The 27,929-nt window shown below is 48.6% G+C and overlaps 3 protein-coding genes across 4 annotated transcripts; 1 reads left to right on the plus strand and 2 right to left on the minus strand.

Moving 5' to 3' along the window:
- Window positions 1-4,001: 4,001 nt before the first annotated feature.
- Window positions 4,002-9,372, plus strand: TUBB1 (tubulin beta 1 class VI). The gene is made up of 4 exons (XM_045886037.3): window positions 4,002-4,458; window positions 7,231-7,339; window positions 8,042-8,152; window positions 8,276-9,372. The coding sequence occupies exons 1-4, from the start codon at window positions 4,402-4,404 to the stop codon at window positions 9,370-9,372; spliced, it is 1,374 nt and encodes a 457-aa protein (XP_045741993.1). The 5' UTR covers window positions 4,002-4,401.
- ATP5F1E (ATP synthase F1 subunit epsilon) lies at window positions 7,603-16,793 on the minus strand. 2 transcript variants are annotated; one of them, XM_064573407.1, is made up of 3 exons: window positions 16,634-16,793; window positions 14,913-15,039; window positions 7,603-9,954 (listed from the first exon to the last, which is right to left on the minus strand). In XM_064573407.1, exons 1-2 carry the CDS (start codon window positions 16,663-16,665, stop codon window positions 14,916-14,918), a joined length of 156 nt encoding a protein of 51 aa, XP_064429477.1. In that variant the 5' UTR covers window positions 16,666-16,793; the 3' UTR covers window positions 7,603-9,954; window positions 14,913-14,915. The 2 variants fall into 2 exon arrangements, with proteins under 2 accessions (XP_064429477.1, XP_045741994.1); XM_045886038.2 differs by lacking the exon at window positions 7,603-9,954 and adding an exon at window positions 13,284-13,435.
- Window positions 14,913-27,174, minus strand: PRELID3B (PRELI domain containing 3B). Its single transcript, XM_045886039.3, has 7 exons — window positions 27,016-27,174; window positions 22,636-22,804; window positions 21,354-21,443; window positions 20,890-20,960; window positions 20,668-20,770; window positions 19,113-19,267; window positions 14,913-15,039 (listed from the first exon to the last, which is right to left on the minus strand). The coding sequence occupies exons 1-6, from the start codon at window positions 27,045-27,047 to the stop codon at window positions 19,148-19,150; spliced, it is 585 nt and encodes a 194-aa protein (XP_045741995.1). The 5' UTR covers window positions 27,048-27,174; the 3' UTR covers window positions 14,913-15,039; window positions 19,113-19,147.
- Window positions 27,175-27,929: the final 755 nt, after the last annotated feature.

Here is a 27,929-nt window from a genome sequence, read left to right on the forward strand (position 1 = left end):
GAGTACAAGAAAGTAGAGCTCAGTTCATCTGATGATCTGCCCACACCCGCTGACTCACTCATAATGGCCCCTCAGATGTCAGTTTCTTGCTAAGACATTTGGAAAAATTTCTGCTTCTGAATCACAAGCAAACACTATAATTCAACAATCTTCTCTGAGTTATTCAAGGAACTTCAATGCACTCAGAAGTGGAAGGATCAGGGGCTGATGAAATCAATGAAATCTCTGAGTACTCTGTTTTTCTCCTAATTATATTTCATTTGCCCCACAGAGGTGGGGGGAGCTCCATCTGACCACTGAGGGGCATCTCCTGGGGGAAGTCTGGAAGCAGCCGATTTGGGGTTTCTGGGTGACACTTGGTTTTTCTTATCGTCTTCGTTCTGTTCCCATAATAGAGCCAAGTGTCATGCAGGAAAAGGCTCGCTACCACCGAGTTTTCTCGTGGATGGACGGCCATGGCCCTCCAGGGGAGAGAGGGTGTTTCAGCGAAGGGCAGGCCTGGTCGTCCTTCTTCCTCATCCTGGTGTCCTTGTCGTGCGGCATCACGCCCGCTCAGGGAAGCTCTCACTCCTGCCCTCTGCCTTTTTGGGCAATGCTCACTAAAGCTCTGCCCTGAGCCCTCACTTCCAACCTGCCTTCACCACGGCCCTTCCTTGTGGGGAGAAAAGGAGTTTATCACTCATCACGGACGGCCACCTCTAATCCCTTGCTGCAGTTCAGGGCTGGGGGTCACCTTCAGCCTGGCTGGAGAACAGACCCTGGGGAACGGTCTCTCAAGGGACAGTTTACCTGCGTCCCAGGAAGGGACCATGTCTTGTGGTCTGGGAAAGGCATGTACCTTCACCACTCCCCTGGCTTGTGCTAAGTTGGTGGTCAGAGGAAAGCTCCTTCCTCAGGGGAGCAGGTCCCTTGGTAAATGCGGACAACAGAGCAGAGACGGTGTGGACCCACTACTTGCCCCTCTGCTCTGTCCACACAGTTCTGATCCTGGAGCACAGCCCTCTGGGCCCTGACACGCAGTGGGCATTCGGTTCCTAGGTATCAAATGAATGGCGCTGTCCACACATCTGCTTCCATCCCGCGAAGCCCACGTGAAAAACACCACCTGCGAGGAGGTGTTGGGGGTTAACCCCCAGTGTGCCTTGTCTTCCCCACAAACCTGGGACCCAGGACCATCATCCCCTTCTACAGCTGGGAAAATTCAAGTTTCAGGAGGAGGTGGGCCTCCCAGAGCGGCTGGGGCCGCCAAGCCTCCCTGCCCTGATCTGCCCCGCCCCTCACAGTGGCCAAAGCTCAGCACAGCGGGCCAGACTGAGTCAACACTGCCGGCAGAGCAGGGAATCAAAGCAAACAGGGTTCCTCTCCTCTCCTCCCCCCTGATCCCCCCATTCCTTTTTTTTTTTTTTTTTTTTTGCCAACTGCCCCATTAACAGAAAAACCTTTTAAGCACCCATCCGGAAATCTGGGCTTTTCCCTCCCTGAGCAAACTGAGATGACCAAGAGGAATGTGCTCCAGGGTGGAGGTTTGGCGGGGGGGACCCCAGCACACTGGATCCTGCTCATACAGCAAAGAATGAACACAGGAAGATCAAAAATGCCCCTCGGGCCCGGCCCAGTGGTCCCCGCGGCGGCCAACACGGGCCCCTTTCAGCAGCCCTGCCAGCCAACAGCTTCCCGTAATAGCTCGTGCGGTCGCTGCATCTACAACCCATCCCTGACATCCAGCTTTCCTGGAACAGTCTCTACTTTCAGCCTAGACCACCTCTTAGGGGCCAGAGAAGAAAGTCCTCAGGCCCCATGCCCCTACCTCGCCCATCAGGACATACTTGTGAATAAATACATTCTTGGCTTGAGGAAAACTTGCCATTCTGAGCGAGCAGCCCAGCTGTTGGTGCGTACTCCACAAACATTTGCTGAGGCCCTCTTCCGTATCAGGCACTTTGGGGATACAAAGGTGAAATGACATGGGCAGCTCCCAGGCTGGTGGGGAGATACGGCATGAGGATAAGTGAGGAGCAAACACAGCCGCAGGTGCGGGCCGTAAGCCCGTGTTCTGGCGCCGGCCGGGAGCTCCCAGCCAGGACGCTGCGGCGGAGACCCTGGGCTCAGGGGGCGCAGCAGAGGGGCTGCCCTGGAATTCTGCGGTCTGATGAGCAGGGGGAGGCTGGGGAGGGCAGGTGAGGGACCAGAGAGAAGAGCAAAGGGGTGAAGGTAGGCGCAGGGTGTGTGTGTGGGGGTGAATGTCATGGAAGCTGAAAGGTTTATTCTGTGTATATATTTTTTTAACTTGTGCAGAAAATACTGCTAAGTACATGCACATTTCTTCCTCTGGAATTTACACTTTCTTCTCTTTACCGTGGCGGGTGGCAGGCTTTGGACCAGAAGCAGCTGCAATCATGTGGTCATTCAGATTGGAGTAGGAAAACATTCCAAACTCAGAGATGTTGCAAGAGTATTAATCTTGTACTCGTTTACAAAGATTCACCAATTGTTAACATCTTGCCACATGTGCTTAACCCGTCTCTCTCGACATTTATCACATTGTTACTGTTCTTGCCCAACTGTTTGGGGGCAAGCTGCGGGCAAGGTGACTCTTGACCCTGAATATTTCATACTATCTCCTGAAAACAAGAATTTCCATTTGCCTAACCCGGCCATGATCAAATTCAGGAAATACAACGTGGATACAATGTGATTGTTCAATCCACACGGTCTGTATTCAAATTTTGTAGGTGTCCCAGTAGTGCCCCTTTCAGTACCTTCTGCCCTGGTCGGGTCCCTGACCCGGGGTCGCGCGGAGCTCTCGCTCGGCATGTGGCCCGTGAGGTCACTGGACAGTGGAAGACAGGGGCAGCCCTGGGCTGGCACCCACGGGACAAAGTCCTGCTTCCCCACGTCAGTGTTCTGCAGGGAACACTCCAGCTCCTTTTACTTCGGGGCTGAACTCCTTTGGGAGAAGTAGAGGCTATTTTCCAGCAAAAAGGCCACTACAGAAGTTAGTGACTTGCCGGTCTGGATCCCTGACCTCCCGTCTCGGGCCTCGCCAGGCCTGTGGAAAGTGCAGAGGGTTTAGAAGCGGCCTGCCCGTCAGGGTGACGATAGGCAGGGCAGACCTCTCAGCCGCGGTCACCTGTCCGGTCAGAGGCAGGGGAGGGAGTGCCCGGGGACTCTGGGTCTGTGTGCCTTCAGTCCTGCCTTTGAGTCCACGTCCTGCGGGCCCGTGTCTGCGTGGGTCTCCTTCATTTCCACATCCCTGGCTGCCAACGTGTGCCCAGCCCACGGCAGGTCTCTGTCTGTAGCTGTTCCGACAACGGGGGCCCCGGGAGCTTGGCAAATACTGGAGAGAGGCCTGGAGAAGCAGGTGCCCACCGGGGGTGGCTGCCCACTCCTCGGGGCTCCGGGGGGAGGTCCTGGCCTGGGCAGCCGCTCTGCAGTTTCTGGAAGAACAGGAATTGACACGCAGAGCAGGAGGAGAGCCACGCTGACCGAAGCACAGGCTTTCTGAGGACCAAAGTCCGGGGAAGGGGCTGGAGGGGAAGTGTGGGGCCACGCTGGGAAGGGCCTTGATGGCGAGCCACGGAGTTGAGATCGTGTCTCTCGATAGCGCTTTCCCAAATGCCGAAGAATCACAAATTGCCTTTACAACTTCGCCAAGTTCAAAGGAAACTTTCATTATCATTTTACTACTGTAAATGCTAATTATTTTTTTTTCCTATTTACATTAAAGTAGACACTGTAAAAATAAAAACTGTCCACCCTTGTTCCCCCAAAGGACACGTCAGCACTGTCAGTGGCTGTCGGAGCGCTCCTTAGGAAACGTAGCTGAAGACACGGGACGCATGGCCAGGTCTAAAGCAAGGTAGGGACGTCTCACTGGCTGTGTGACTATGGTGAAGTCACTTCACGCGCTGGGATATCGTGGCCTCATCTGCCAAGCGATGGGTTTAGACAAAGGATTCCTAATAACACAACTGGCTTGGTCAGGGAGAGCTCTCTGGAGGTGGTGCCCTCACCCCATGAGCTGGGAGCTGTGGTTTGGATGTCATATCATGAGCCCCATCACCCGGGTGTCCAGAGTCCGCCACGGTCAGGCCCACACCTGGTGCGAGACCTCCAGGCACTGTGCACAAAGGCAGGCTTTGGTCTCGAACTCTAGGAAGTGACTGGGCAATATTCTGTTTTGGGAGAGGAAGAAACACCCCCTTCGCCAGGATGACAGGCAAAGAGCAGAAGAGAGTAGAGGCTGGGCCTCTGGGCGGTGGACACACCCTGGGACCAGCTTGGTCATCTGGTCCCATCACTGCAGTGACCAGTCGTGTTGGGCCCCCACCAGTGAAGAAGGGCGGCTTTCCCAGAGACTGAGGATTCCTTGAAGACCTTACACTTGGACGCAAAGCAAGGATGCGTGAAATCGTGCATCTTCAGATCGGCCAGTGTGGGAACCAGATCGGAGCCAAGGTAAGGAAAGTTCAATTACTAGGACTAGCTTTCCTACGGTCGCTGGGTGTAGCCAACTAAGAAAATATCCTCAGTTGGCAGGGAAGGCAAGTCCAGCAGATCGCATGTGCTTGCTGAATACTTGGCTTCATTAACCGATGCCCATAGTGAAAGAGACACAGGAGGTAGGACAGGATGAAAGGGTTAACTGAATTCATGTTAATTTCACCACCTCTTACAGGGAAGCTTGTTTACTTTCATGACTTTAGCAATGAACTTTCATATCTAAAGACAGTCATTTGTCTCAAAACAGTTTCCTAAAGTTTGTTGGCAACTTTTTACACGATATCACTAAGATGCCTTTCCATCCCCTCCCTTGTTTATGCTGCAAAGTTTAAAAAGATCCACATCTGTTCCATTTAGTAAGCAATAGGAGATGAAGGAGGTAAACCTAGACGTTTTTGGGTGTAGTAGCAGAAATAATTAAAATACACTCTCTGGAGTATACATGAGTGTGTCCCCTCCCCACCTAAATTTTTTGTACACAATGCCTGGTTCAGTGGCCAACTCTAAGAGATGACACAGTCCAACAGGTCCCCAACCCGAATTTCAACCCTAGTTTTACACACTTGTACTAACAGCCATGTGATTGTTCCCTTTGCCATTTTGAAATTACTTTCACTAGTATGAATGGCATTAAAAATTTAATTGCATTGGGGCGCCTGGGTGGCTCGGTCGGTTAGCATCCGACTCTTGGTTTTGGCTCAGGTCATGATCTCACGGGTCATGGGATGGAGCCTCATGTGGGCTCCGCACTCAGCAGGGAATCTCTCTCTAAAATAAGTAAATACAAATAAATAAATAAAGCTTTAAAAATTTTTAATTGCATTAAAAGTTAAATTTTAAAAAATTGTGGTAAAACAGTGTAAAATTTACCATCTCCAGCCATCAGTTTTAAGTGTGCAGTTCAATACTGTTAAGTATATTCATAGTGTTGTACATCCAATCTCCCAAGATGCTTTTCCTTTTGCAAAGCTAAAAACTCTGTCCCCATTAAATACTAACTCCACATTTCCCCTCCCCCAGACCCTGGCACCCACCCTTCTACTATCTAAGAATTTGAACTCTTTAAAAAAAAAAAAATTGTATTTATTTATTTATTTAGAGAGTGTGAGTGGGAGGTGGGGGGGTGGAGAGGGAGAGGGAGAGAGAATCTCCAGCAGGCTCCGTGCCCAGCACAGAGCCCAATGCGGGGCTTGATCCCACGACCCCAAGATCAGGACCTGAGCTGAAATCAAGAGTCAAATGCTCAACCAACTCAGCCACCCAGGGACACCCAAATTTGAACTCTTCTAGGGACCTCATAGAAGTGACATCACACAGTATCTGCCCTTCTGTGTCTGGCTTATGTCAGTGAGCATTATGTCCTCAAGGCTCACCCACGTTGCAGCCTATGTCCAAATCTCCTTCCTTTTTACAGCTGAAAAACAGTCCATTGCATGGACACCCCACACTTTGTTTATCCACTCATCTGTCAGTGGACACATAGGTGGTTTCCAACTGTTAGCTATTGTGAAGAGCAAAGCTATGAAAAACTAGTCTTTTAATGCAGGTGTTTAAAACCTGGGGCAAAGAATATCACTCCTTGAAAAGAAGTTGCCGCTTTTCCGTCCAAGGTGATGAGATGTTCCTAAGTCGAACACACACAGAAGTGGGAGGCACCAGCCCCAGCACTCCGAAGTGGGAAGATAATCTGGAGGGAAGTGCGGCACAGGAAGTGCAGGGTCCAGATAGGTTCTTAGCTCTTCCGCCAGCATCGTGTTGTCTGGTGCTTAGAGCCCCGGCGACTACTTATTATTTGGGGCCAAAAGAACTGTAAGAGACGTTTAGTTTGTGGTGTTATAGAACTTAAATTTATTAACTCTTTCAGACCCTGAACAGTGCTGGTAATTTACTATAAAATAGAGTCTGGTTAATGAGACCATGGCCAGAGCAGAGCCATCACTTATAAGATATGGCTGGGAAAACACCCTTGGGGATTTTAACATAAATAAATATATTTTCATTGCACTTGAATATGTCCTTCTCTAGGGCGGTGAAAGGGGCCATCTCAGTAACTGTTTCCATATTAAGACACACAGCTGTATTAATAAATACTGTATGTGTGATTGGAAGTGTCATATGTTTCAAATAGTTACAAGAGCTGTGCATAATCTTGAATTGTGTGCATACCTGATCATGAAAAATGCACATGGCTAAAAGCTGGGCCTGGATGTCCTAGTTATGGGCTTTTTGGAAAACTGCATGAAAATAAATACCCAAGCGAAGGAGATATTATTGTGAAATCAGATAAGAATTCAGTCTATTTTCATTTAATGGTATCTGTACTTTACTAGCTTGAAGCACCTAGAAGGTGAAATTAGAAATACCCGGTCTGATGTGAATTGTAAAACGACAGCCTTAATGTATACCGTGGCCTCCATTTAATAGGAGCAAAATCCAATTTAATATTTTATGCGTTGGCATTTTATTTAAGTCGTTCAGGTGGGTACAAAACACCGTCTTCATATTCATGTTTAGTGGAGGCAAGAGCAAATTACACCGTGGAGCTGGCACTGACGAGATGGGCCTAAAGGCACGTCTGGGAAAGGGGCGGCCAGACGGACCCCTCCGGGCAGGCCCAGCAGCACTCCCTTCCTCCTGTCCCTCTGGCCAATCTGCTGGCTCATGGGTACCCACCTGCCCTTTTCTGGGGTCCCTCTGTACACTGACCTCCCCTCCTGCTGCTTTCAGTTCTGGGAGGTGATTGGCGAGGAGCATGGGATCGACTCGGCCGGGGGCTACTGCGGGGACTGTGCCTTGCAGCTGGAGAGGATCAGCGTGTACTACAACGAGGCCCACGGTAGGACGCTGTACTCTGGTCGCGATGCTCACCTGCCCCGGGAACACGGGCAGGGTGATGTCCAGGCAGCGCAGTGGGATCCCGAGACTGGCGGGTCCCCAAGTCCCGTCTAGGGCAAGGGCCTGGGGAAAAAGGCACTGAGTGGGGGCACGTGTGTTTACCGCCCCCCCCCCCCCCCCGCTCAAGCACCACCTTTCCTGTTTAGTTTTTTTTTTTTTTAAGTGTAACTCTTTTTCTTTTTTTTTAAGACTTTATTTATTTGAGAGAGAGAGAGAGAGAGAGCAGGAACACAAGCAGGGGGAGTGGGAGAGGGAGAAGCAGGCTTCCTGCTGAGCAGGGAGCCCGATGTGGGACTCGATCCCAGGACCCTGGGATCATGACCTGAGCCGAAGGCAGACGCTTAACGACTGAGCCACCCAGGCGCCCTCCTGTTTAGTTCTTAAATGAAAACCAGAATCGCTTCCAGTAGGGGCAGGATCTCTGTCATTGACGAGACAACAAAACAACACAGAAAATGATGGAAAAAGGATTTCGAAGGTATTTTATAGATGTATGCACTTGTTGGGGTCAAGAATATTACTTCAAATGTCTTTCTTCTAGAAATACCTTTTTCCTGACGGGTATCACAAGGTTCTATTTTGATGAAACATTAACTTTTAGAAAAACAACAGTTTGCTGACTTCTTCCTATTTTTCTACGCAGGTAAGAAATATGTGCCCCGGGCGCTGCTGGTGGACCTGGAGCCCGGGACGATGGACAGCATCCGATCCAGCAAATTGGGAGCTCTCTTTCACCCGGACAGCTTCATCTACGGTAGGTGTTCCTGCAGCGGTGTCCACCCCACGCCCCGGGGGGCCGAGGTGAGGGTGCGTCCTAGTGGTGCCCTGCCTCCCGCCCCCACCGGGACAGCCCGCTAACCGGCGTCCGTCCGCGCAGGTAACTCGGGGGCCGGCAACAACTGGGCCAAGGGCCACTACACGGAGGGCGCCGAGCTGGCCGAGAGCGTGCTGGAGGCCGTGCGCAGCGCCAGCGAGGCCTGCGACTGCCTGCAGGGCTTCCAGCTGGTGCACTCGCTGGGCGGCGGCACGGGCGCGGGCATGGGCACGCTGCTGCTGAGCCGCATCCGCGACGACTTCCCCGACCGCATCCTGAACGCCTTCAGCGTCCTGCCCTCGCCCAAGGTGTCCGACACGGTGGTGGAGCCCTACAACGCCGTGCTGTCCCTGCAGCAGCTGGCGCAGCACGCCGACGCCTGCTTCTGCATCGACAACGAGGCGCTCTACGACATCTGCCTGCGCACGCTCAAGCTGGCCGCGCCCAGCTACGGCGACCTCAACCACCTGGTGTCCCTGACCGTGAGCGGCGTCACCACGTCCCTGCGCTTCCCGGGCCAGCTGAACGCCGACCTGCGCAAGCTGGCCGTGAACATGGTGCCCTTCCCGCGCCTGCACTTCTTCACGCCCGGCTTCGCGCCGCTCACCAGCCGCGGCGGCCAGCAGTACCGCGCGCTCACCGTGGCCGAGCTCACGCAGCAGGTGTTCGACGCGCGCAACGCCATGGCCGCCTGCGACCCGCGCCGCGGCCGCTACCTGACCGTGGCCTGCATCTTCCGGGGCCGCATGTCCACCAAGGAGGTGGACGAGCAGATGCTCGGCGTGCAGACGCGGCACAGCAGCTGCTTCGTGGAGTGGATCCCCAACAACGTCAAGGTGGCCGTCTGCGACATCCCGCCCCCGGGGCTGAGCATGGCCGCCACCTTCATCGGCAACAGCACGGCCGTGCAGGGGCTCTTCGGCCGCGTGGCGGAGCACTTCTCGGCCATGTTCCGGAGGAGGGCGTTCGTGCACTGGTACACCAGCGAAGGCATGGACGTCGGCGAGTTTGCCGAGGCCGAGAGCAGCATCCACGATCTGGTGGCCGAGTACCAGCAACTGCAAGACGCCAGAGCGGTTCGGGAGGAGGACGGAGAGGTCGTGGGCGAGGCAGAAGTGGAACCGGAAGATGGGCCGCACGAACCTCGCGGGGCCGCGTGAGCTCGGCCGCAGCCCCCCTCCCGCCGCCCTGCCGTCCCGCCCGCCCGCTGCCCACGGGCCGCGCCGCAGCCGCCCGGTGTCCGCACGCACGCACAGCCGCGGGGACGGGGGCCCGGGCGGGAGTGGGGGCGCTGGGGCCTTCCGCGGGCATTCACTAGCCTTCAAGACTCTGCTACTCACTGCGCACTCTATGACCCGGTCTTCAGTGGCAAAGTGAAGTTATCGTGAGGCCCACCGCCTTTGTTGAGAAATGTCGATCGGGCAGTTGCTGCAGGCCCAGCGCTGGGCCAGGCCTCCAGACTACCCTCGAGGCCACCCGCGTGCATGGCTACCGCGGCGCGTCCACTCTCCACCCTTTCGTGGCACCGATGAGCACGCTGGAACCCTTGCTTGGCACCCTCGCTAAGAGTCATACCCCAGCTTCTGTCATGTGCGCTGCCCAGCATCCTACCTCCTGGTGCTCGCTGGCTTCCCGAAAAGCCAGGTGACTAACTGGTACTTGGGGAGCTTGCAGCCGAGGCAAGTGTGAGTCAGCATCCACTAGTGAATCGCGTAGACCTTGTGTGCACGTCCGCGTACTAACTGGAAAGGGAAAAAAGGGAGGACAGAAAACAAAGTGGCAGTGCTTTTCACCAAAATACCTGGCAAAAAAAACCCCTCAAACGACAGGCAAAAGTCACCAACCCCAATCCTCTGATCCTTATTTCTGAATAGCTACCTTCTAACATAGATGTTTAGATACTCTAAATTTTTTAGGGGTGTTGGTTCTGGGAATTCATTAATCACGATCTTCGGTTTTCCTGGTAAAGGCTATTTCAAAATGCCCTTTTCACTTTCATTCAGTAAACACCTTCTGAAAGCACTCGGTAGCCTCTGCTCTTTCAGAAAGGGCACCCGGTGCGCAGGGGCGCTGGGCAACCATTCAAATGCAGGAATTCGGCAGCGGCACCACCGCAGTGTCCTTCTTCCTCGTGGAGGACGTCGTCTCATTAGGGAACTTTTACAGTTCAAATTAATTTGCAGAAGTTGCCATAAATGTTTGCATGATGACACAGCTTTGACCATTACCTGAGTTTAATCTGCTCACATTACAAGAGGACCAAATACACAGGAGTGTAATCAAATCATCCATAACTTTTTAATTACAGTTTACCTATTTCTGACACATTGCATGGCCATCCCTTCCAGGGCCGTAAGGGTCTTAATGGCCTTCTAGAATTACCACTGAGCTCTTCTATTTGATCCATGGGTAGCCGGCAATGGGAAGAGGCTCCGACCCTCCCTGCAGGAAATATTTACTTGCAGGCAACTAGGTTCTCAGATCTGCGTTTGTCATCTGCAGTAAGGTAGCAGGTGGATGGACGACACTGCCTGCTCATTCTGGGAAACGTCACTCCTTCACGTGCACGTCGTGAGAAGTAACGAAAATACGTGCGCAGAGAAAACGAGGTCCTGCTGTTGGCATCGCGACAAGCCTTCTATTTACAACACTTAAGAAAAGTTTTAAACACTTCCTACTTGTGGCTCAAGCCATTAAAAACAAAAGCAGATTTATTAAGAAAATGTACCTATATACTCTCATTTGAAGTTCATAACTTCTCAGAAGCTAAAAAGACTTATGACCTTTGATGTTATAAGAATTTATACGCGCTGCTTCTAGCACTTTCCTTCTCAAATCTAAAAAGGCAATCCAATAGATACAAGGAAGGCTACAGTTCTAAATTAAAAAAAAAACCTGCTGATTTATATTACTGTCAAGATTTTTGTTTGCTCAATAGCAATCATTAAAGTACAAGGAAATTCAATTTTAAATGGCTAAATTGCTTTATTTCAGACTAAATAAATTCCTTTTCTTGGAGCCTACCCGCCCAGACTGATTAATTTGAGTAGTTAAAAATATTTCAAAATGTATCTCACCATCCTACTCTTTTGTATGGTAGAAATAAACACAAACACACACACACACGAACAAAAAACCCACTAGAAACCAAAAGAAATCCCCTCAGATTTTGAGCCTATTCCTTTAGCGGTATGGTTGCCATGGCAACATTGGTCTCAGAGATAGAGACATGGGATCAGAGTCTCAGAGCTTGTCCGTTCCTTCCCTTCACACAAGAAGCCCGCAGGAGCAGAGATTAACGACTCCCTCAAAAACCACTCAACTAGTTAGTGAAATGCCCACAGCCAGGTCTGATCAGGGTCCTCTAGTCATCCAGACACAGTAGTCCTGCCAGGGGCCCAGCAGGCCTGGTACTGGAAGTTTACTTATCCCAGTATCCATTCAGGATTTTTAATCACAGAGAAAGAGGCTCAAAGAATCTTTGCTGGACAGTAAACTTGTCTTTTATTCAGTTGCTTTATCCCTTTCCCTATCACCAGCCCTGGCCCGAAGTCTCACCTTTTTTTTCTTTTTAAGATTTTATTTATTTATCTGACAGAGAGGGACACAACGAGAGAGGGAACACAGCAGGGGGAGTGGGAGAGGGAGGCTTCCTGCGGAGCAGGGAGCCCGATATGGGGCTCGACCCCAGGACCCTGGGATCGTGACCTGAGCCAAAGGCAGACGCTTAACGACTGAGCCACCCAGGCGCCCCCCGAAGTCTCACCTTAATTAACCTATCTCCCACGCTGATGACTTCTCTCTAGTTACCCGGCTGCAAAGAATTCAGCCCTTTGCCCATCAGCTTTGTTCGTCTGTGAAAAAGGCCTGACAGCCTCGAGATTCATTGATTCCTATCCCTGTAATGAAAGATGCTTCCCAGTACCTTGACCTTGGGGACTGAGGTGCTGACAGCTGAGGTGCCCTGACTTTAGAACAGCAGACCGGCCCAGGCAAAGAGCTCCCGGGGCCCTCAAGTGGTTACTGCCCAGTGGCCGGGCTCTCACTCCATCCAGGAGCTCCTCCTTGCCTGTCCTGGGCCAAGAATTAAATAAAACCTACAGGTCAAGTGCCCGGGGGCAGGAAATCGCCTGCAGAAGGCCGAGAACAAAGGCATTCTCTTGGGCGCCTCCTGAGCACTGCTCAGTGGCTCCCAGAACTTATTGTTAGCTTAAGTACCATGGGGAGAACTGGTCCTGGCACAGAAACCGAACTGTTTCAAAATTTCCTGTTCAAATTTATTTCTCCATTCTCCAAAACAGTTCAAATCAAGCAGTTAACTTTGCAGTGGGTGTTTTACTCAGCTGAGTGCTTCTAAGTTTGAAAGGAAGATAAAAACAAAACACTTGCAACAAGTCTTCACGCCTGAGCATTTAATGAAGAAGCGAGACACCATGCAAACACCGTGGAGCAGTTGCCAACCTCACGCCCACACCCGCCCCGCCCCCCAGCCCAGACCTGAAGGCAAGAGGTCTTTTTAAAGACTGGGCTGCAGCTCAGCCATCAACTCCATGAGCAAGGTACTGAACGGCTTGGACCCATCTCCCATGGGGAGTGCTCCCAGGACAGATTCATTTACAAAACAATGTCAAGCACATTTCTTGCTGAAATCCCGATATTAGCTCTTCTCCACAGGTTTTAAGTGTACAATAAAAAATGAAGACCGCAATCTAGTATTTTTTTTTCTTCTTATCTATGCTTTTAGTAATTTTTGTCATTTAGGCAAAAACCCGGCTGTGCCGGAGAACCAGGCCAGCGGGTAATAAGCCATCCGCCACGTGGCCGTGACTTCTGCAATTCAAAGATAAGGGACAGTGAGAGCCTCAACAAGAGGCTAATTTTGTCAATTGATATGAAAAAGAGAACTTTCTATCCTGAGACATTTAAAACCTCTTTTCTGTTTCCCTCTGCTCACTAGATATTAAACCTGTTTCCCCCTACCTTAAGAAACTGCAGTTCCTAAGGTCCTAATCCTCAAGGTGGGGATAGCTCCTATGAAGAAAAAGTCCAAAGGAAAACAAGAACCAACAGCAAGAGTGAACCATACTTCAATTTATTGGCATTGTCAATCTAGAACAAGACAGGGATTTTTTTCCATGCAGGGAGATCGTTTTCAATCTGCCATAACATGTACCCACACATCTTCACCTCGGAAAATGTAGCATTTCAAGCTTTAGTCAGGGTCTAGGAGGAAAGAAGAAAATGCAACAGTTGCTAGTCCTCTGTGTTTTCTTAAAAATCCAACATGAACATGGGCAATGACTTCCTTGTCACAAACTGTGTAATGTAACTTTGGTGTCACTTCACAGTGCTGATGCTGACCCTTGGCTCTTGGCTGTAAAAACTGCTGGTTCACGTGCATGGCCTTAGCCGAACAGGAACTTCCCTCCTAAGTAGAACCACGTACTCTCTGGGCTATAAAGAAACTACTCTGCCTTTAAAAAGACACTAAAAGCCCCCTGTGCTCAAGGGCTGGGAGCATCCCCTGCAGGACATACAGAGAGCAGGTCTGTTTTGTTTACCGGAGCTGGGCACTACTTCCTGACCCCAAGGACATCACAAGGTCAAGGGAGTTCGATGTGGAGTTTGGCTTGGCTCTGCTGCAGAGGCTCAGTGATTTTCTCAGCAAGCTCATTGTTAAAACCACCCAACACAAAAGCAGGTCTCGTTACTTAGAATTAGGAGATGAGATGGAGAGCCCCTAGAAAAAGGGCCACATTCAAAACACTGCATCTCCAGACTCAGTAAGATATTTACTAATTCAAAATGGAAATGAAAAGTGCTTAGGGGAGACAGCTCCAATAAGTAAAATTGCTCATAACCACAAGCTGCCAAAGGATTCATATTGATCACATTTCCTTGCCACTGCAGGTCTGACGCCTTTTTTTTTTTAAAGCAAAACAAGAATATTAAATCTGAAAAACGTCTCTCTGGTATTTGCCTTGCTTATCTTTGAAATAACAATGTCAAGAAAGAGGCTTAGAGATCAAATCACTTTAGTAGTTGGGAGCGAAGAGTCAGAACTTATCAACTGTACAAAACTGTCTTTTATTGCACAGGATGTAACTCTACATGGCTCACATCTCCGTAGAAGTAAAATGAACCAAGCCCTCTGAAAGAATCATAAATTTAGCAAAGGAACAGCTGTCACTGCAGGGTCCTCGCAGATGTTCCTGCTTGATAAAATCGCAGGACCCTTGCCTGTGCTGGTAGCCCTCATGGTCAGGAAGCAGTCGTTTGTGAGAACATTAGCAGATGTGGGGGAAATGAAGACGCAAAGAACTGCAATTTGTCATGCCCCTGCACTGTTACGTAACTCCGACAGCAATTACAAAAAGTGGGGAGTTTATCCTCCAAATTATTTGATGTTGTGCAGACAAATGAAACAGGTTTAATTAAAATAAGATGGCTCTCTACCTAAGCTCTGCTAAATGAGCTGAAAATCAATGGGCCAATTACTTCTGCTTGTCAGGGCCTGAAACGAGATTCTTTTACACTGCCACAGGACTCCTATCACCTGTATGCTTTCAATTATTACCCACTAACATCTGAATGTACTGACTGACCAAAAAAATGGACAGAATTCAAAACTAAAATTACTTTGTTTTGAAAGCGTTCTAAGAACTTCAGATGCAAGCCTTCTAACAAATCAGTAACTTACAGATTACTCCTTTTTCACTTTCACAATTTTTACGGTGCTGCTGGAAGTCTTCTCAGCATTTGCTTTGAACTCTGCCTTCAGTGCATCTCTCACTGCTTTTGCACAGATCTGGGAGTATCGGATATAGCTGGGAGGAAATGAAAGATGATATAAAGTTAATTATCAATGATCCAGCCAGACTGGTCGTTGTTTTTTTTTTTCCCCTTCCCATATTTTAAATTTTGGTTTGATTTGTACATTATAGTGGAACGGGATTTAAAAATGACTAGTGACAGAAGCAATCTACACAGAGAAAAAGACCAGAAGGAAATGTACCAAAGTCTTAGCTGGTATTAGGATGGGTAATCTTTGGTTTTTCTTCTTTATACCATCTTCTCTCTTTAATACATGCTAATTTAAAATAAAAGATTCAGTGATTTTTAAAAATCCCACAGCACAAGAAATAGACCAAAATGTTATGAGAGGCTGTAAGTGATGTTTCCCATTTCTCTACTTAAAATTTTTTCTTATACTATTCTTACAAGGTAAAATACATACAATTAAAAGAGAAAAAACTATTTTGAATTCAACAATTCTTCCTGATTATTTAAAGGTTTCCTTGAGAATATTGGATTTTGTTTCCCAAGTCTGCCACTGAAGATGCTTCCCAATCAAGGTTTCTAAATGAAACCAAAAAGTCCTTACAGAACATCCTTAATTCTAACAAAATATCTAACAGCCTGCTTCCTGTTTGGTAGATGGACTCCCATCAACATCTTATTTTCCAAAAAATGTCAGCTCACTTTCTACACTTTTTGAAAACAGGAAGGGGGGGGAGTGCTGCTGTCTATTTTCTCATGTTTCAGATTTGTGTTTTTGGGCCAGAGGCAGGCGTTCCAATGCCCCCTCGGGTGCTGACTAACTGGGTTGACCTTCAAGGCTGCTCAAGCTTTTCCGCCACTTTATCCACCTGTGGAGACAAGAGAGTAAAACAGGAGGATAACGGTGCCTGCCCCGCTGACGGTGGGGAGGAGTGACAAAGCAGAGGCCGCCACACCTACCGCAGAACAGGTGCTCAGGAAATGGTTCCTGGTCCGGGGACCGCCGACCTCCCCACTGGACAAAACTGCCTGACCTCACAAGGCAGGACGCTCGGGCTGCTCAGCTGTCCCAGGCAGGTGCACCCCCCCGCCCCCCGCCCGAGGAGGAGCGAGACCAGTCAAGTCACAGGGATGCCCCCCGCGCGAAGCCGCCAGGTGCGAGGGGTGCGGGGCGGCGCCCCCGGCGCCCCCGTCCCTGGCGGTCGTGTCTTCCGACGGGTTCCACTCGTGAGCTTCCCGAGCCGCCCCCACCCGCCCTCTGTGCGTGAACCGAGGGCCTCCTCCCCTTCTACCGGGAAGGCAGCCCGACAGCGACGGGAGTCGGGGTGCAATAAAAACCCGTCTGTGCTGGACACGAAGGCCCGGGGTGCGGGCCGGGGTCACACACGCAGGGCCCAGGCCCGGGGCTCCGGCGCCCCGCTGGGGACGGAGGGGGACGAGGACCTGGCGCAGCGCGCGGCGGGGGCCCGGCCACACTCCGCAGGGGGGGCCCGCCGCAGGCGCTGGGCCCGCCGCCCACGCGGCGCGCTCTCGAGGCGCCCCCGCCCCCCGGGCGTGCGCCGCCATCTTGGGGCCGCGCTCCCCCAGCCCCGACGCCGGGCCGCGCCGCTGGCTCCCCGCACCCCCGAGGCGCGGGTCTACCTGAGTCCAGCCTGTCGCCAGTATGCCACCATGATGTCGCGAGAGCGGACGCGTCGAGTCGAATCGCGAGGACGCCTCAATGTCGGCTCGGCGCACGGCCCAGCGGCAGGAAGGTCAGGCCTGGGAACCGGAAGAGGCGGGACTCCGGGCCTGCCAATCTCGCCGCCTCTTGCCCCGCCCACCCTCCCGAGCAGCCCCTGCTGCCGCCACGCCGGGAGCCAATGGGGGCGGGCGGCCGGGGCCTCGGGTGCCAATCCCCGGGCGGGCCGGCTGGCCGCGCCCACCGATTGGCTCCTCGGGCGCCCCGAGCGCGTGCCCCGCGGGCTTCCGTAGTACCCCGGCGGGGCGGCGGGGGCGAGAGGGCAGCTGGGGGCCGCGCGGGGCGGGGGAGCCCACCCGCGGCCCGGGGCACAGCGGAGCCCCGGCGTCGGCGCGGAGCACTTCGCCCCCTCCCCCGGGGGGCAGTGGGCAAAAGCGGACCCGGCCCAGACAGCGCGCGGGCAGGGGCGGGGGGCGGGGGGCGGGGGGCGCGGGCCCGGGGCGCAGGGGCGCCTGTGCACACGGAGCCGTGACTGAACAGAAACTGAGCAGCAAGCACGTCGCTACAAGAAGTTTTCAGAAACTAGAAACCTAACTTCCATCTTTAATGCTAGATGGGGTAAGCCGCCCCCCAGTCCGAGGGGGCCCTGTGAACACTGTCCCAGTTCAGTCCCCCCAAATGCATCTACTTGCCGCCCACGGAGATTTCAGTAGGTAAAAGCCACAAACTACCAGCTACTTCACTACACTGGAAAATGAAAATTTCTAGAATTTTATCATTAGGTTAGAATAAAAAAAAAACAGGATAAAAATTTGTTTAGAAATCTTTTTATCATTAGAGCATTACACCTTTTTCAGAACAGGTATAATTTACAGAAATTATACAAGGCAACTTTTTATCAAAGATCAGTATTTCCTACGTTTTAACTGAAATGTTATTTCATTTGTAAGAACCATCTCCGGTTACAAAAAAATAGTCAAAAACCTTACTGGATTTAAGTTGCTTTTACAAATGTCCTAAGAAGTCTTAAGCTAAACAACATTTTAAGTAGAAAAACACTAATTTTTAAATAGTCTGCTATACTATTTCTGTGGTTTATGTACATATACTAACTGGTTTCTTTTACAGGAAACCTGATGAGTCTATTACATTAGCACTGTTAAGATAAAGGCAAGAGCTAATCACCTTTTAACAAAAATACTCTGTATGCAACAACTGCAAGTATCAAAGATGGTATTTACTGGTCATTACCTGCCTGCTACAAAATATGGAATACATTTACTGGATTGTTTTTCAGATTGCAGCTGCCCCTCAGCATCCAAAACAATTGATTTCCCACAAATAAAAGCTGCAAAGCAATTCACATAGTGGTTGGTTTAGGTCAATGCTGCTTTTCTCATTATTATTCTTTTTTTTCTTCCCCACCGCCCCCACCCCCCGCAGTTGCACCGTATTATTAAAAACACTAAGTACCTGGGATTTGTGCTTCAGAAAGACATCGTTTGAGTAATTTCAAATGACGTACAGCTCTTCATGTAAAAAAGATGTTTTGTGGTCACAATTACTTCAAAAAGTAATTATATTCAAATAACCTGACATATCATGCTTTAGCAATTACAGAGCCATGATTTTGACACATGGCAATTTATAAGTTAGGCAAATGTGAAATGCTAAAAGATGTGAACAGCTGTTCTTCTGTTTAAGTTTAGAGTGCTGCAAAATTCCAGTAATGACACTATTTTTTCAGTGAACATCACCAGCCCACGGTATAGCATACTAAGTCATAAAGTACAAATCCAAGGAAGGTAATACCTTTCCTAAGTTACAAAACTTTGGCAAATTAATACAGTACTCTTTAATACGTTAAAATCCTTTTTTTGTTTGTTGGAGTTATTATTTTAGTGATAATTTTCATTCCAAAAATGTCATTTAAGTACCACAACAAAACACTGGTTTTTAACAGTGGTTTATAGCAGAACAAGTTATTTTATACAAATTGTCTTTTCAAACTATAATTTCTCCTTTTAAAGAGCATTCCCTCGTGCAAGTTCTTGCAGTTTACCATAGCAGGGTAATTCTATGTATTTAGGTGGCTCTGCTTTGTTCTGGGGTTGGTCCAAAGCCAGGTAGAGTTCCAATGCATGAAAAGCTTTACAATTCCACCTTAAAGGAGATTTTAATATGCCAATATGATTTTTCAAGTACTTTTCAAAAATTGTTAAATTTTCACATAAATACTGGAATCCTCAAAATCAGATGGTCATTTCAAACAATACTACTCTCAGATGATCCCTTTTATTTAGAAACCCTGCACCCTCTTTGTTTTGATCATAAGTCCTATAGCTTTTCTTCAGCTTATTAAAAAAAAAAAAAACTCTACCTAAAATATAGTTTTATTTTTTTAAATAACAAATAAATATATTGCCAGTTTGCAGAGACCTGGGGGTGTGGATGTTGGGTACTGACTTTCATCCTCATTTCTCTACAAATGCGGCCGCCGCCATCGGTGTCCTTATGCTCCCTCTTGCCGAAGCCGCCAATTCTTCAATCTCAGCATTTAATTTATGTATTACCCATTCCATTGCTTCTCGGCCCTTAAAAAAATCCAACACATCTACTGTTACCAAGTGAGAGCAAAGGCACGTATCAAATAAATGGCACATCAGGAAGTAACAAGGGGCTTCTACAAGTATAACTAAACCTCACTAGAATGGATTGTTTTTGTCCTTATTTTTCTTTAATACTATTTACCAAATATCAAATGCCTTGGCCAACTGGAAGTTGATCTATAAACTCATTTTTCTTTTGCATGCAAAAGATGTTATCAAAAAATCTCAATTCAGTGATTGTGATCATTTCCTTATTTCTGATTAGAGTGGTCCCTTCTTGGGGGATCAAAAGGTCAAACCCAGTTTTTTTTTTTTTTTGGTCCGTTATTTTAAACCAAAATCCTGTATGAGGCCCTGGAAGATCTGGTCCCCAACTTCCTCTTCAACCGTTCTCTCCTGGTGCCTAATGCAGATCCTTGAGGAAATGAGAAGCATTTCCTGCTTCCTCTCTCAGGGCCTTTGCACATACAGCCCCTCTGCTGGAGAGGCTTCCTGGCATACCCCTAACAACCAACGCGCCCCTCATTCAGCACGCAACAGAACACTCATGAAATACTTTTATCTCTGTGTGCTTTTCCTTTCCCAATGACGTGATTAATGTTGCCTTTCTCTTAGTTCCACGAGGGCAGGGACCACGCTTGTTTTGTTCCCTACTGTATTCCTAGTCTAGCCTAGCACTTCCTCTGGTACAGAGAAGTCATCTATAAGATCTTTGGACTGCTGAATAATTATATTAAATGTGTTATAATAAAGTGCATTAAGTATCTCTTTCTCTAAACTTAAATTGTTTTAAATCATGCATTCTCCAAGGGGCAAAAATTAGTTGGGGGTGGGGAGAGGTGGAAATATCTCACTCTTTTTATGTACATAGCACATTTATTCTTTCATCCATCTATCCATGGTGTTAAATACTTTCATGTGGTGGTGGCTGTTAGAGAAAAAGGATGTCTAAAACAAACCTGGGGGTTACGGGGCAGAGGGGATAATGAAGGTTGAGAATTGGTGTTTTAAACAATGGCACACAGTGACATTATCACCAAACACTTCCCACATGCTGGGCCCTGGGCACACGCTTTCCATATATTATCTCATTTACTCTTCATGCCCAACTGGTAAGATGGCTAACTGATCTCTACTTCACAGATGGGAAACTGAGGCACAGAAAGGTTAACTTAATTGTCCAAGGTTGAAAGGCTGGTAAGAGTTATGGCTTGCACTTAAATCCCGGGGGTGCTAGACCCCAGAGCCTGTGCAAGAAACTGCCTATATGGATTCTCACTGCACTGCGGTTGAGAGTCAGTTTGCCAGGACAAACACACGTTCAGTACTAAGCTCTTTCAAGACAGGAAACCCAGGAATAACGATTAGGGAGCAGCCTGACTTACTTTATTAGCATTTGAAGATATCGTACTGGCCATTAGTCCTTCAAGGTAACTGCTGAGACTGACTCCTTTCACAGTGATTATGGCTTCTTGAGTCAGAACAGTTCTGGAACAGAACACATTCACACAGCTTCAGAATGACCTTTCATTTTTTAAAAGAAATATCTGATAAAAAAAAATTAACACACTCGGTACAAGAAGTTTGTCAAAACATTTTTTACTCACTTTTCTGGGTCCTGAGGATGTGGTTTGTATATAAGTCTCTCATCTACTGAAACCATATTTGTAAATGAAATCTACAGAATGAAAAAAAAAAAATCAAATCATTTTGGAAACCAAGATGAAAAACATTTACAAAATTAATTCACAAACCAAAATCTTGCTAGGTAAATATACAAATAACAAATAAAGCACTTCGGTATTACTGCAAAAACAGAACTTAAATTTCACTATTCACTGCTTCCTTTTTATTATAAAAATAATAAATACGACAAAAGCATTACAGTAGTAATATGCACATGATCCCAAATTCATGCTAATGGGTGCTGTCCCCTGGAAACAAGAAGTAGCCTCACTGCTCTAGTGAGGAGCAGGAAAGGACAATACAGCATATAATCACCTGTACATCAACTACAGAAGAGACAAAAATTATTAGTTTAAAATCAAAACAAAAGGGAGCCCACACTTACATTAGTAGATTTAAGTTCCATTGTCTTCTCTACAGGATCAACTACAGAATGTTCCTGCACGTATGTTTTAGTTCTTGCAGCACCAATAAGCTAAATAAAACATTTACAATTAGTAATCAGAGGAAGAGGGATTTCTTAACAAGTGTATCAATATTTTATTTGAAGGTAAAAATGTGTTAATATCTTGAACCAAAAAATCTGTTTCGTAAAAAACAGGAGGAATCAGACAAGGGTCAGAAAGGAGGCCCGTTGGAGGGTAACGGGAATTCACACACCATGAATGAGATGAGACTGCCAGATACAAAAACCCTTCCCAGAGGCAATTAGCGACCAGCCCAGGGAGAACGCCTGCAGTATAAAGCAGACACGGAAACCGCCAAGGTGTGACAACGGAGCACTGAGCCTGAAATATGGAAATCAGAATATTTGGGTAAACATGGCATCTGGAGAAAGGAGAGCTTGAGAATATCTGTCAGTATTTTCTTAGAGCAGTCTGAGGGAGAGGGTGCTGCGGCCTCGTTCTCCAGACAGAAAAACGGCCATCGCATGATGGAGGATAATACATCCTATCCAGCATCACTCCTGTGCACGAACCCAAGCCAACCCCCTGACCTTGCTCATTTCTGTGTCCCCACTATCTAACGCAGTGGTTTGTGCAAAGGAAGCAATCAGGACATTCCTGCTGAAAAATGTGTCCTTTAGTTTTCTGAGTGGACCTACCTTCCCCAACTGAGTGCTTATTATACCAGTTCTCTCACATTGTAATCATCTGGCACTCCAGTTTCTTGCTGGTTAAATTGGCTCATTAAAGCCTGATCACATGTAACTGAACAGAATTCTGTTTTTCAATGCATGGGGAGGAGTCTCAAACCTCGGAACAACTGTGGCACAGCAGAGCCTGAGAACACGCTCCTCAACTAGTGTCATGACCCACCACTGACCACAGCCACTGTCAGCTAACCATTGCCACCAGCCCATGGCTTCTAGCTCTTACTACTGGTCTGAAGTGGCTGGCAAAGCAGGAAAAGCAGAACAGAACTCCTTTTAGATTACAGAGCATTAGCTGGCTTCCTTCAGAAGGTTTTATCAGGCGCCTTCATGAAGACTGTAATAATATTTCCAATTCATTATACACTCATAACTCAAGTTTATTATAATACAATTTGAACTGATGCAAAAATGACATTCAGAATCGGCTCCCACAACCTATTTGAAATTATAATGTGGTTTAGAAAACTTCTCTACAGCAGTCACATTTCCACAGGAATAAAGACACACTTACAGATTTCACAATGGAAGGCAGTCCCCACTCTGTGCTGAGAAGTCTATGGCTGTGCAACTTTCCAGAGGGATCTATATGTCTGTCCAACACATCAACTCCAACCACGCTTGGGTTCATAGGGTTTGGGTATTTCTGCATTGCAGCTGTCGTAACAGTTTCCCATGGGTGGCTGCCGACATGAACCAAAAACCAAACATTTGAAAAATATGCATATAAATTGTTTTTATAACCCATCAAATCACTCTTTACAGTTGAAGTTTAATTAATTTAACTAGGGAAAATTATTTCCTGAAACACTGACTAAAAGATGACTTGGGGAGCTCAATCTACATTTTGAATATGTATAGAATTCAGTATTTTCCCAGCACACAGGCTATATGGTACAACTGAGGTCTATAAAGATATAAATAGCCTATAACACATTAGAGAACTGTTTCTTAAACAATCTTTCCTATTTACCCATGTTCACTTTCACATGTAAATTTTGTTTCTAAGAATCACTGATTCACAAAAATGTATTTTAAAAAATATGTTCTATGAAAACAAGCAGGAAGAATTGTTATTACTATACTGTTTGTTCTTTTATCTGGCCCCAGTTCCATAAAGCTATAAAGATGTAACAAGAGTAAAATTCTTTTAGGGATTACAAAAAGATCCAAAGTATTACTGATTTAAATACTATAAATTAAAAAAATATTTTTCTCTATATTAAGGTAATAAGTAACAGTGGCCCCTCCAGTCAATCTTTATCCATTGCTTTCCCCAAAGGAGTGATTCTGATTTGTTTTGAAAAGTCACTCAATACCATCAAGTGTTTTTAAGGCGCTTCTAATATACTCTTTTCTAATGTTCTCTCTTAATATTATCTTCTTGAAAAAGCCCGTGTGCTTGGATGATTCAAAATGTGATGTACATTTGTTCACTTCTCAACCTGTGTGAATAAGATGCTGGTACAAAAGCCATACTTTTCAAAAGAGCCCCTTATTAACGACAATGAGTATTAGAGGTGATTGAGCCCACCTGCAGTCTGATGCTACCCTATCTGCGCTCTTGTCTTCGTTGAAAGGAAAAAAGAGATCTGGAGATAATGTTTCAAACCATACTTACTGATAAACCACACAGCATTACTTTTTATTTTTCCAAAAGCAAAATAGGTAGGCCATTAATCCAGTTCAACTTTTCAGAGAACTAACCCTGACAACTACTTCTTGCCAATAGAAGGAAAATCTCAACACCATTCATTTCCCAGTACCCTGGACAACCAGTGACATTTTTAATGTTTTCATCATTTTTGCTATTATATAAATGAACCTCATTCTGTTTTTAATCTCAAGCCTTATTCAGCAATCAATGCAGGTACATAAGGGGAGCTACTTCATAAATCTAAACAGTCCCTACAAATAGAAGTGATACAGGCCGAACACTCAGACTGTTACCAAGGCAACTATCTAAAATGAAAATCAGATGAACCCTGTCCCTGTCTCCATCTAGTCATATACCACGGTTATCTGGCTTCCTTGCACTTATCTCTTCCCCCCATCCCCTCTAAAAAATTAATAATTGCATACAGCTTCGGGGTGGTTATGTATTATTTGTAATATAGTCCTTCTTTACTCTGAGCCAACTCGAAAACACTGGTGTTGACTTAACTTGAACTAAGACTGCTTTACGAAACATAATTAACTCAAACATTACAAACAATGCAATGTTAACAGTCTTCCAGCAATTAACCTGAACCCTAATAATGTAATCATGCGAAAAGACCTCACACTGGAAGACTCTCAGAATGGCACCAAAGGGCAGGCAGAACCTCACCCACCTGCCTGACATCTTCACCTAGAAAATGAGGTGGGTGGACATTTAGGTATACTTAACTCCAGCCAGGCAGCAACGTCTTGATTAATCTACTGATATGTAACCAATTCAAAGAAGAGTGCTGGCACATAGTGAGCATTCCTATTTGTTGAAGGAATCAATGAATGGCTTCACCTGGATGCCAACTATATGTGAAGCCTCAGAAGGAAGTGCTGAACATATATGGGTAAGACAGAATGATGACTTTGATGTTGTAGACAGTAACGTCCTTAAGACATGAAACACTTGGCAATGGTAGGATTTGTGAGGGGAGATGGTAACTTCCATTTCAGGACTGAGTTTGGGGAGTCCACAGGACATGTGAGCTGGAAATAAGGATTTGAAGTTCGAGAGAGGCTGGAGCCCAAGGTACAGATTTGGGTGTCCTAAGTACGTATGTATCAGCTGGGACCCTGACTGAAAAGCCCAGATTATTTGGGGAGAATCAGGATCACGGCTGCTTCTTCCAGGACACATCCAGCATTTGTTTGAATATGTCTATCTTCTGGGAGGAGGATCCCAGAGCTTTCATCAAATCTCAGAGACGTCTGTGGCAAAAAGATTAAGAATCATTGATGAAATCCAAGACAAGAAGGCCACTAACAGAATCTCCTTGAACATTCACACTGAAGGGGAAGAGAGGGAAACACTGAAGAGAAGAGCAGAAGTGGAGGGGTAGCAGGGAGAAGAGTGTTAGGGAAGACAGAAGAACGTTCTAAGGAGATCAAAGTTCAAAGAAATGGAGCACTGAAATCCGGAAGAGGATTGCCAGCAAGAAGCCACCTATGATCCCAAGGGTTGAAACAGAGTAGTAAAGACTGTTACCAGGTAAAGAACATCAAATTTACAGAAAGACTGCAAGCATTATGGAGAAAGGAACCTTCCCTCTGATTTTAATGTTCTGTACTTCCCAGGACCCCATGGACTCTTGGATGTGTCTGATTCACTGAGTATGCAAAGAGTTGACTTCTTTTAAAACTGCCCTCGGGAACATGGTTTAAAAAAATCAAATGGTTAAGCTAAAACATACGGCAGAGCTATAAAAATTAAAACAGTGTGGCAACAACAGCAAGATCAGCAGAACAGAGCAGAGGGCTCAGAAATGGATTCAAGGGCGCCTGGGTGGCTCAGTTGGTTGAGCGACTGCCTTCGGCTCCGGTCATGATCCTGGAGTCCCGGGATCGAGTCCCGCATCGGGCTCCCTGCTCGGCAGGGAGTCTGCTTCTCCCTCTGACCCTCCTCCCTCTCATGCTCTCTGTCTCTCATTCTCTCTCTCTCAAATAAATAAATAAAATCTTTAAAAAAAAAAAAAAAATAAATAAATCTTAAAAAAAAAAATGTAATTGTTTAGGGACGCCTGGGTGGCTCAGTCGGTTAAGCGACTGCCTTCGGCTCAGGTCATGATCCTGGAGTCCCGGGATCGAGTCCCGCATCGGGCTCCCTGCTCAGCGGGGGGTCTGCTTCTCCCTCTGACCCTCCCCCCTCTTGTGCTCTCTCTCTCAAATAAATAAATAAAATCTTTAAAAAAAAAAAAGAAAAGAAATGGATTCAAGTGTCGATCACAACAGAGTTTAGGCCGAAGGTGACATTTCAAATCAGTGACAGGAGGGCGCACTGGCCAATGAAGAGTGCTTCCCTCGATTAACTATTAGGATTAACGGTTTCTTTGCGCAAAAAAAAATGATACGGCTGCTTATACGCGTGGTTCGTTTGTATACGGAGTCATGGGCCCAGAAGGAGAGTCCATTCCCAACATCCAATTAATTGGTTTGAGGCCTTCCGTGTTACCAAGAAATTCTTCTAACCAAGAGATGTCCCTGAGCGTGGCCTCCAAGTCATGCTCCGGTGGCAGGCCCGCACGGCGCCACCGTCTTCCGTGTCTCCCATAAACATGGGCAGCCCAAGGTCACACAGCGTGCTGGAACCAGAGCGGGACCTTGGGCTCCAACTGTAGCGAGGCTCCGCTCCTCAGGTCCTGCGCTGCCAGAGAAGTTTCTCCTCCTGGTCGCCTGAGCTCACCCGGGAAGACGCTCCCCCCAAAGGTGGCGGGGCGACCAGACTCCCGACGACGCCCACGCTTCCTGCTGGCATCCGCGGGTCCCGTCCCACCCGGTCTGGCACAGCCGGAAGTGGCACGCAGGGGCCTCTGCCACCCCGAGTGCAGTCGAGGACCTCGTGCCAGGCGAGGCCCCACCAGCCCGGGGGACCAGCCCGGGGGACCAGCCCGGGGGACCTCCCCGGGGGCCAGGCTGCCAGTGCCCGTCTCTGGACCCCCTGCCAGCCGGGGCGGCGGCGAGGCCTCAAGTCCCGCGCTCTCGCCACCGCCGGGGCCGCAGACCTCGCGTCCCCGCCCCTCCCCTCCCCCGGACCCCGTGGGGCTGCGGCCTCGCTCCCCCGTCACTAGGCCCGACGCCTGGAAGCTTCCCGAGGGGCGCCCCGGCCTCGCCACGACTGGGGCCCGAACTGCCCGCCCACTCTGCACTTGCCCCATACGCCCCGCCGACCTGCCCCACGCCCCAAACTTACTCAAAGACGTGCTCTGAAGCCCAGATCTTCATGACGCCGCCAGCCTGCGCGCTGTCCGGCAGGCGCTAGGGGACAACGAGGCAAAAAAGCCACACTTGCCCCCGCCCCGCCCCCCAGACACCCGGCCGGCCGCGCAGCGCGCACGCGCCGTCGGGCCCGACGCGAGGGACGTCCCGACGCGCTGCCCCACGCCCTATCCCGGCCCGGGTTTTGCCCCAGCCTAGCGCGCGGCGCAACGAAACCCCGCCCCTTAGCGCCGGGCGCAATGCGCCGGCGCAGTTCCGGGGCAGCGCCCGGGGCCGCCGGCGTGGGCGCTGTGCTGCGCAGGCGCGGTACGCGGCCGGCTGCCCGCCCCCTCGCGGGCGGCGCCGGCAGCGCTGACCTCTGCACAGAGTTGGGCCGGCCCAGAGGGTTCCCGGGCGCGCTGGCCATGCCTTCCTCGCGTGCCGGTTCCGTTGCGTTGCCAGGCTTGTAGACGGGTTCAGTGGGCGGGTCCAGTAAGCCCGCCGACGCGGACAGTACTGTGCTGTGTAGTTGAGCAGATGCTCGTGGCACCTCATTAGAACATTCCTACCAACTCTTGTCTTAACGTGGACTGTGGGTCCCCAAAGTTACCCAACCAACCGGCCACCTCCTGTCTCTATTGAGATTGTGGGCATCCCAGAGTCATCCAACCAACCAGCCACCGCCCGTCTCTACCTGGACTGTGGGGGCCCCAGAGTCATCCAACCAACCAGCTGATCAGCTCTGTGTTCACTCCTCTTGCCCTCCCAGCAATTATGACCCTGGGTGGGTAGAAGACGTAGACACAGAGAAACGAACACCAGACCCTGAAACCGATGCCCAAATGAAGGGTGTCTTAGGAAGCATGGGTGCTAGCTGAAACAGATGGGAAAACATGGCCCTGAGTTCGT

Source organism: Mirounga angustirostris, unplaced genomic scaffold (genome assembly GCF_029215605.1).
Source record: "Mirounga angustirostris isolate CCGP_5_RB_7025 unplaced genomic scaffold, mMirAng1.0.hap1 SCAF_10, whole genome shotgun sequence".
NCBI lineage: Eukaryota > Metazoa > Chordata > Mammalia > Carnivora > Phocidae > Mirounga > Mirounga angustirostris.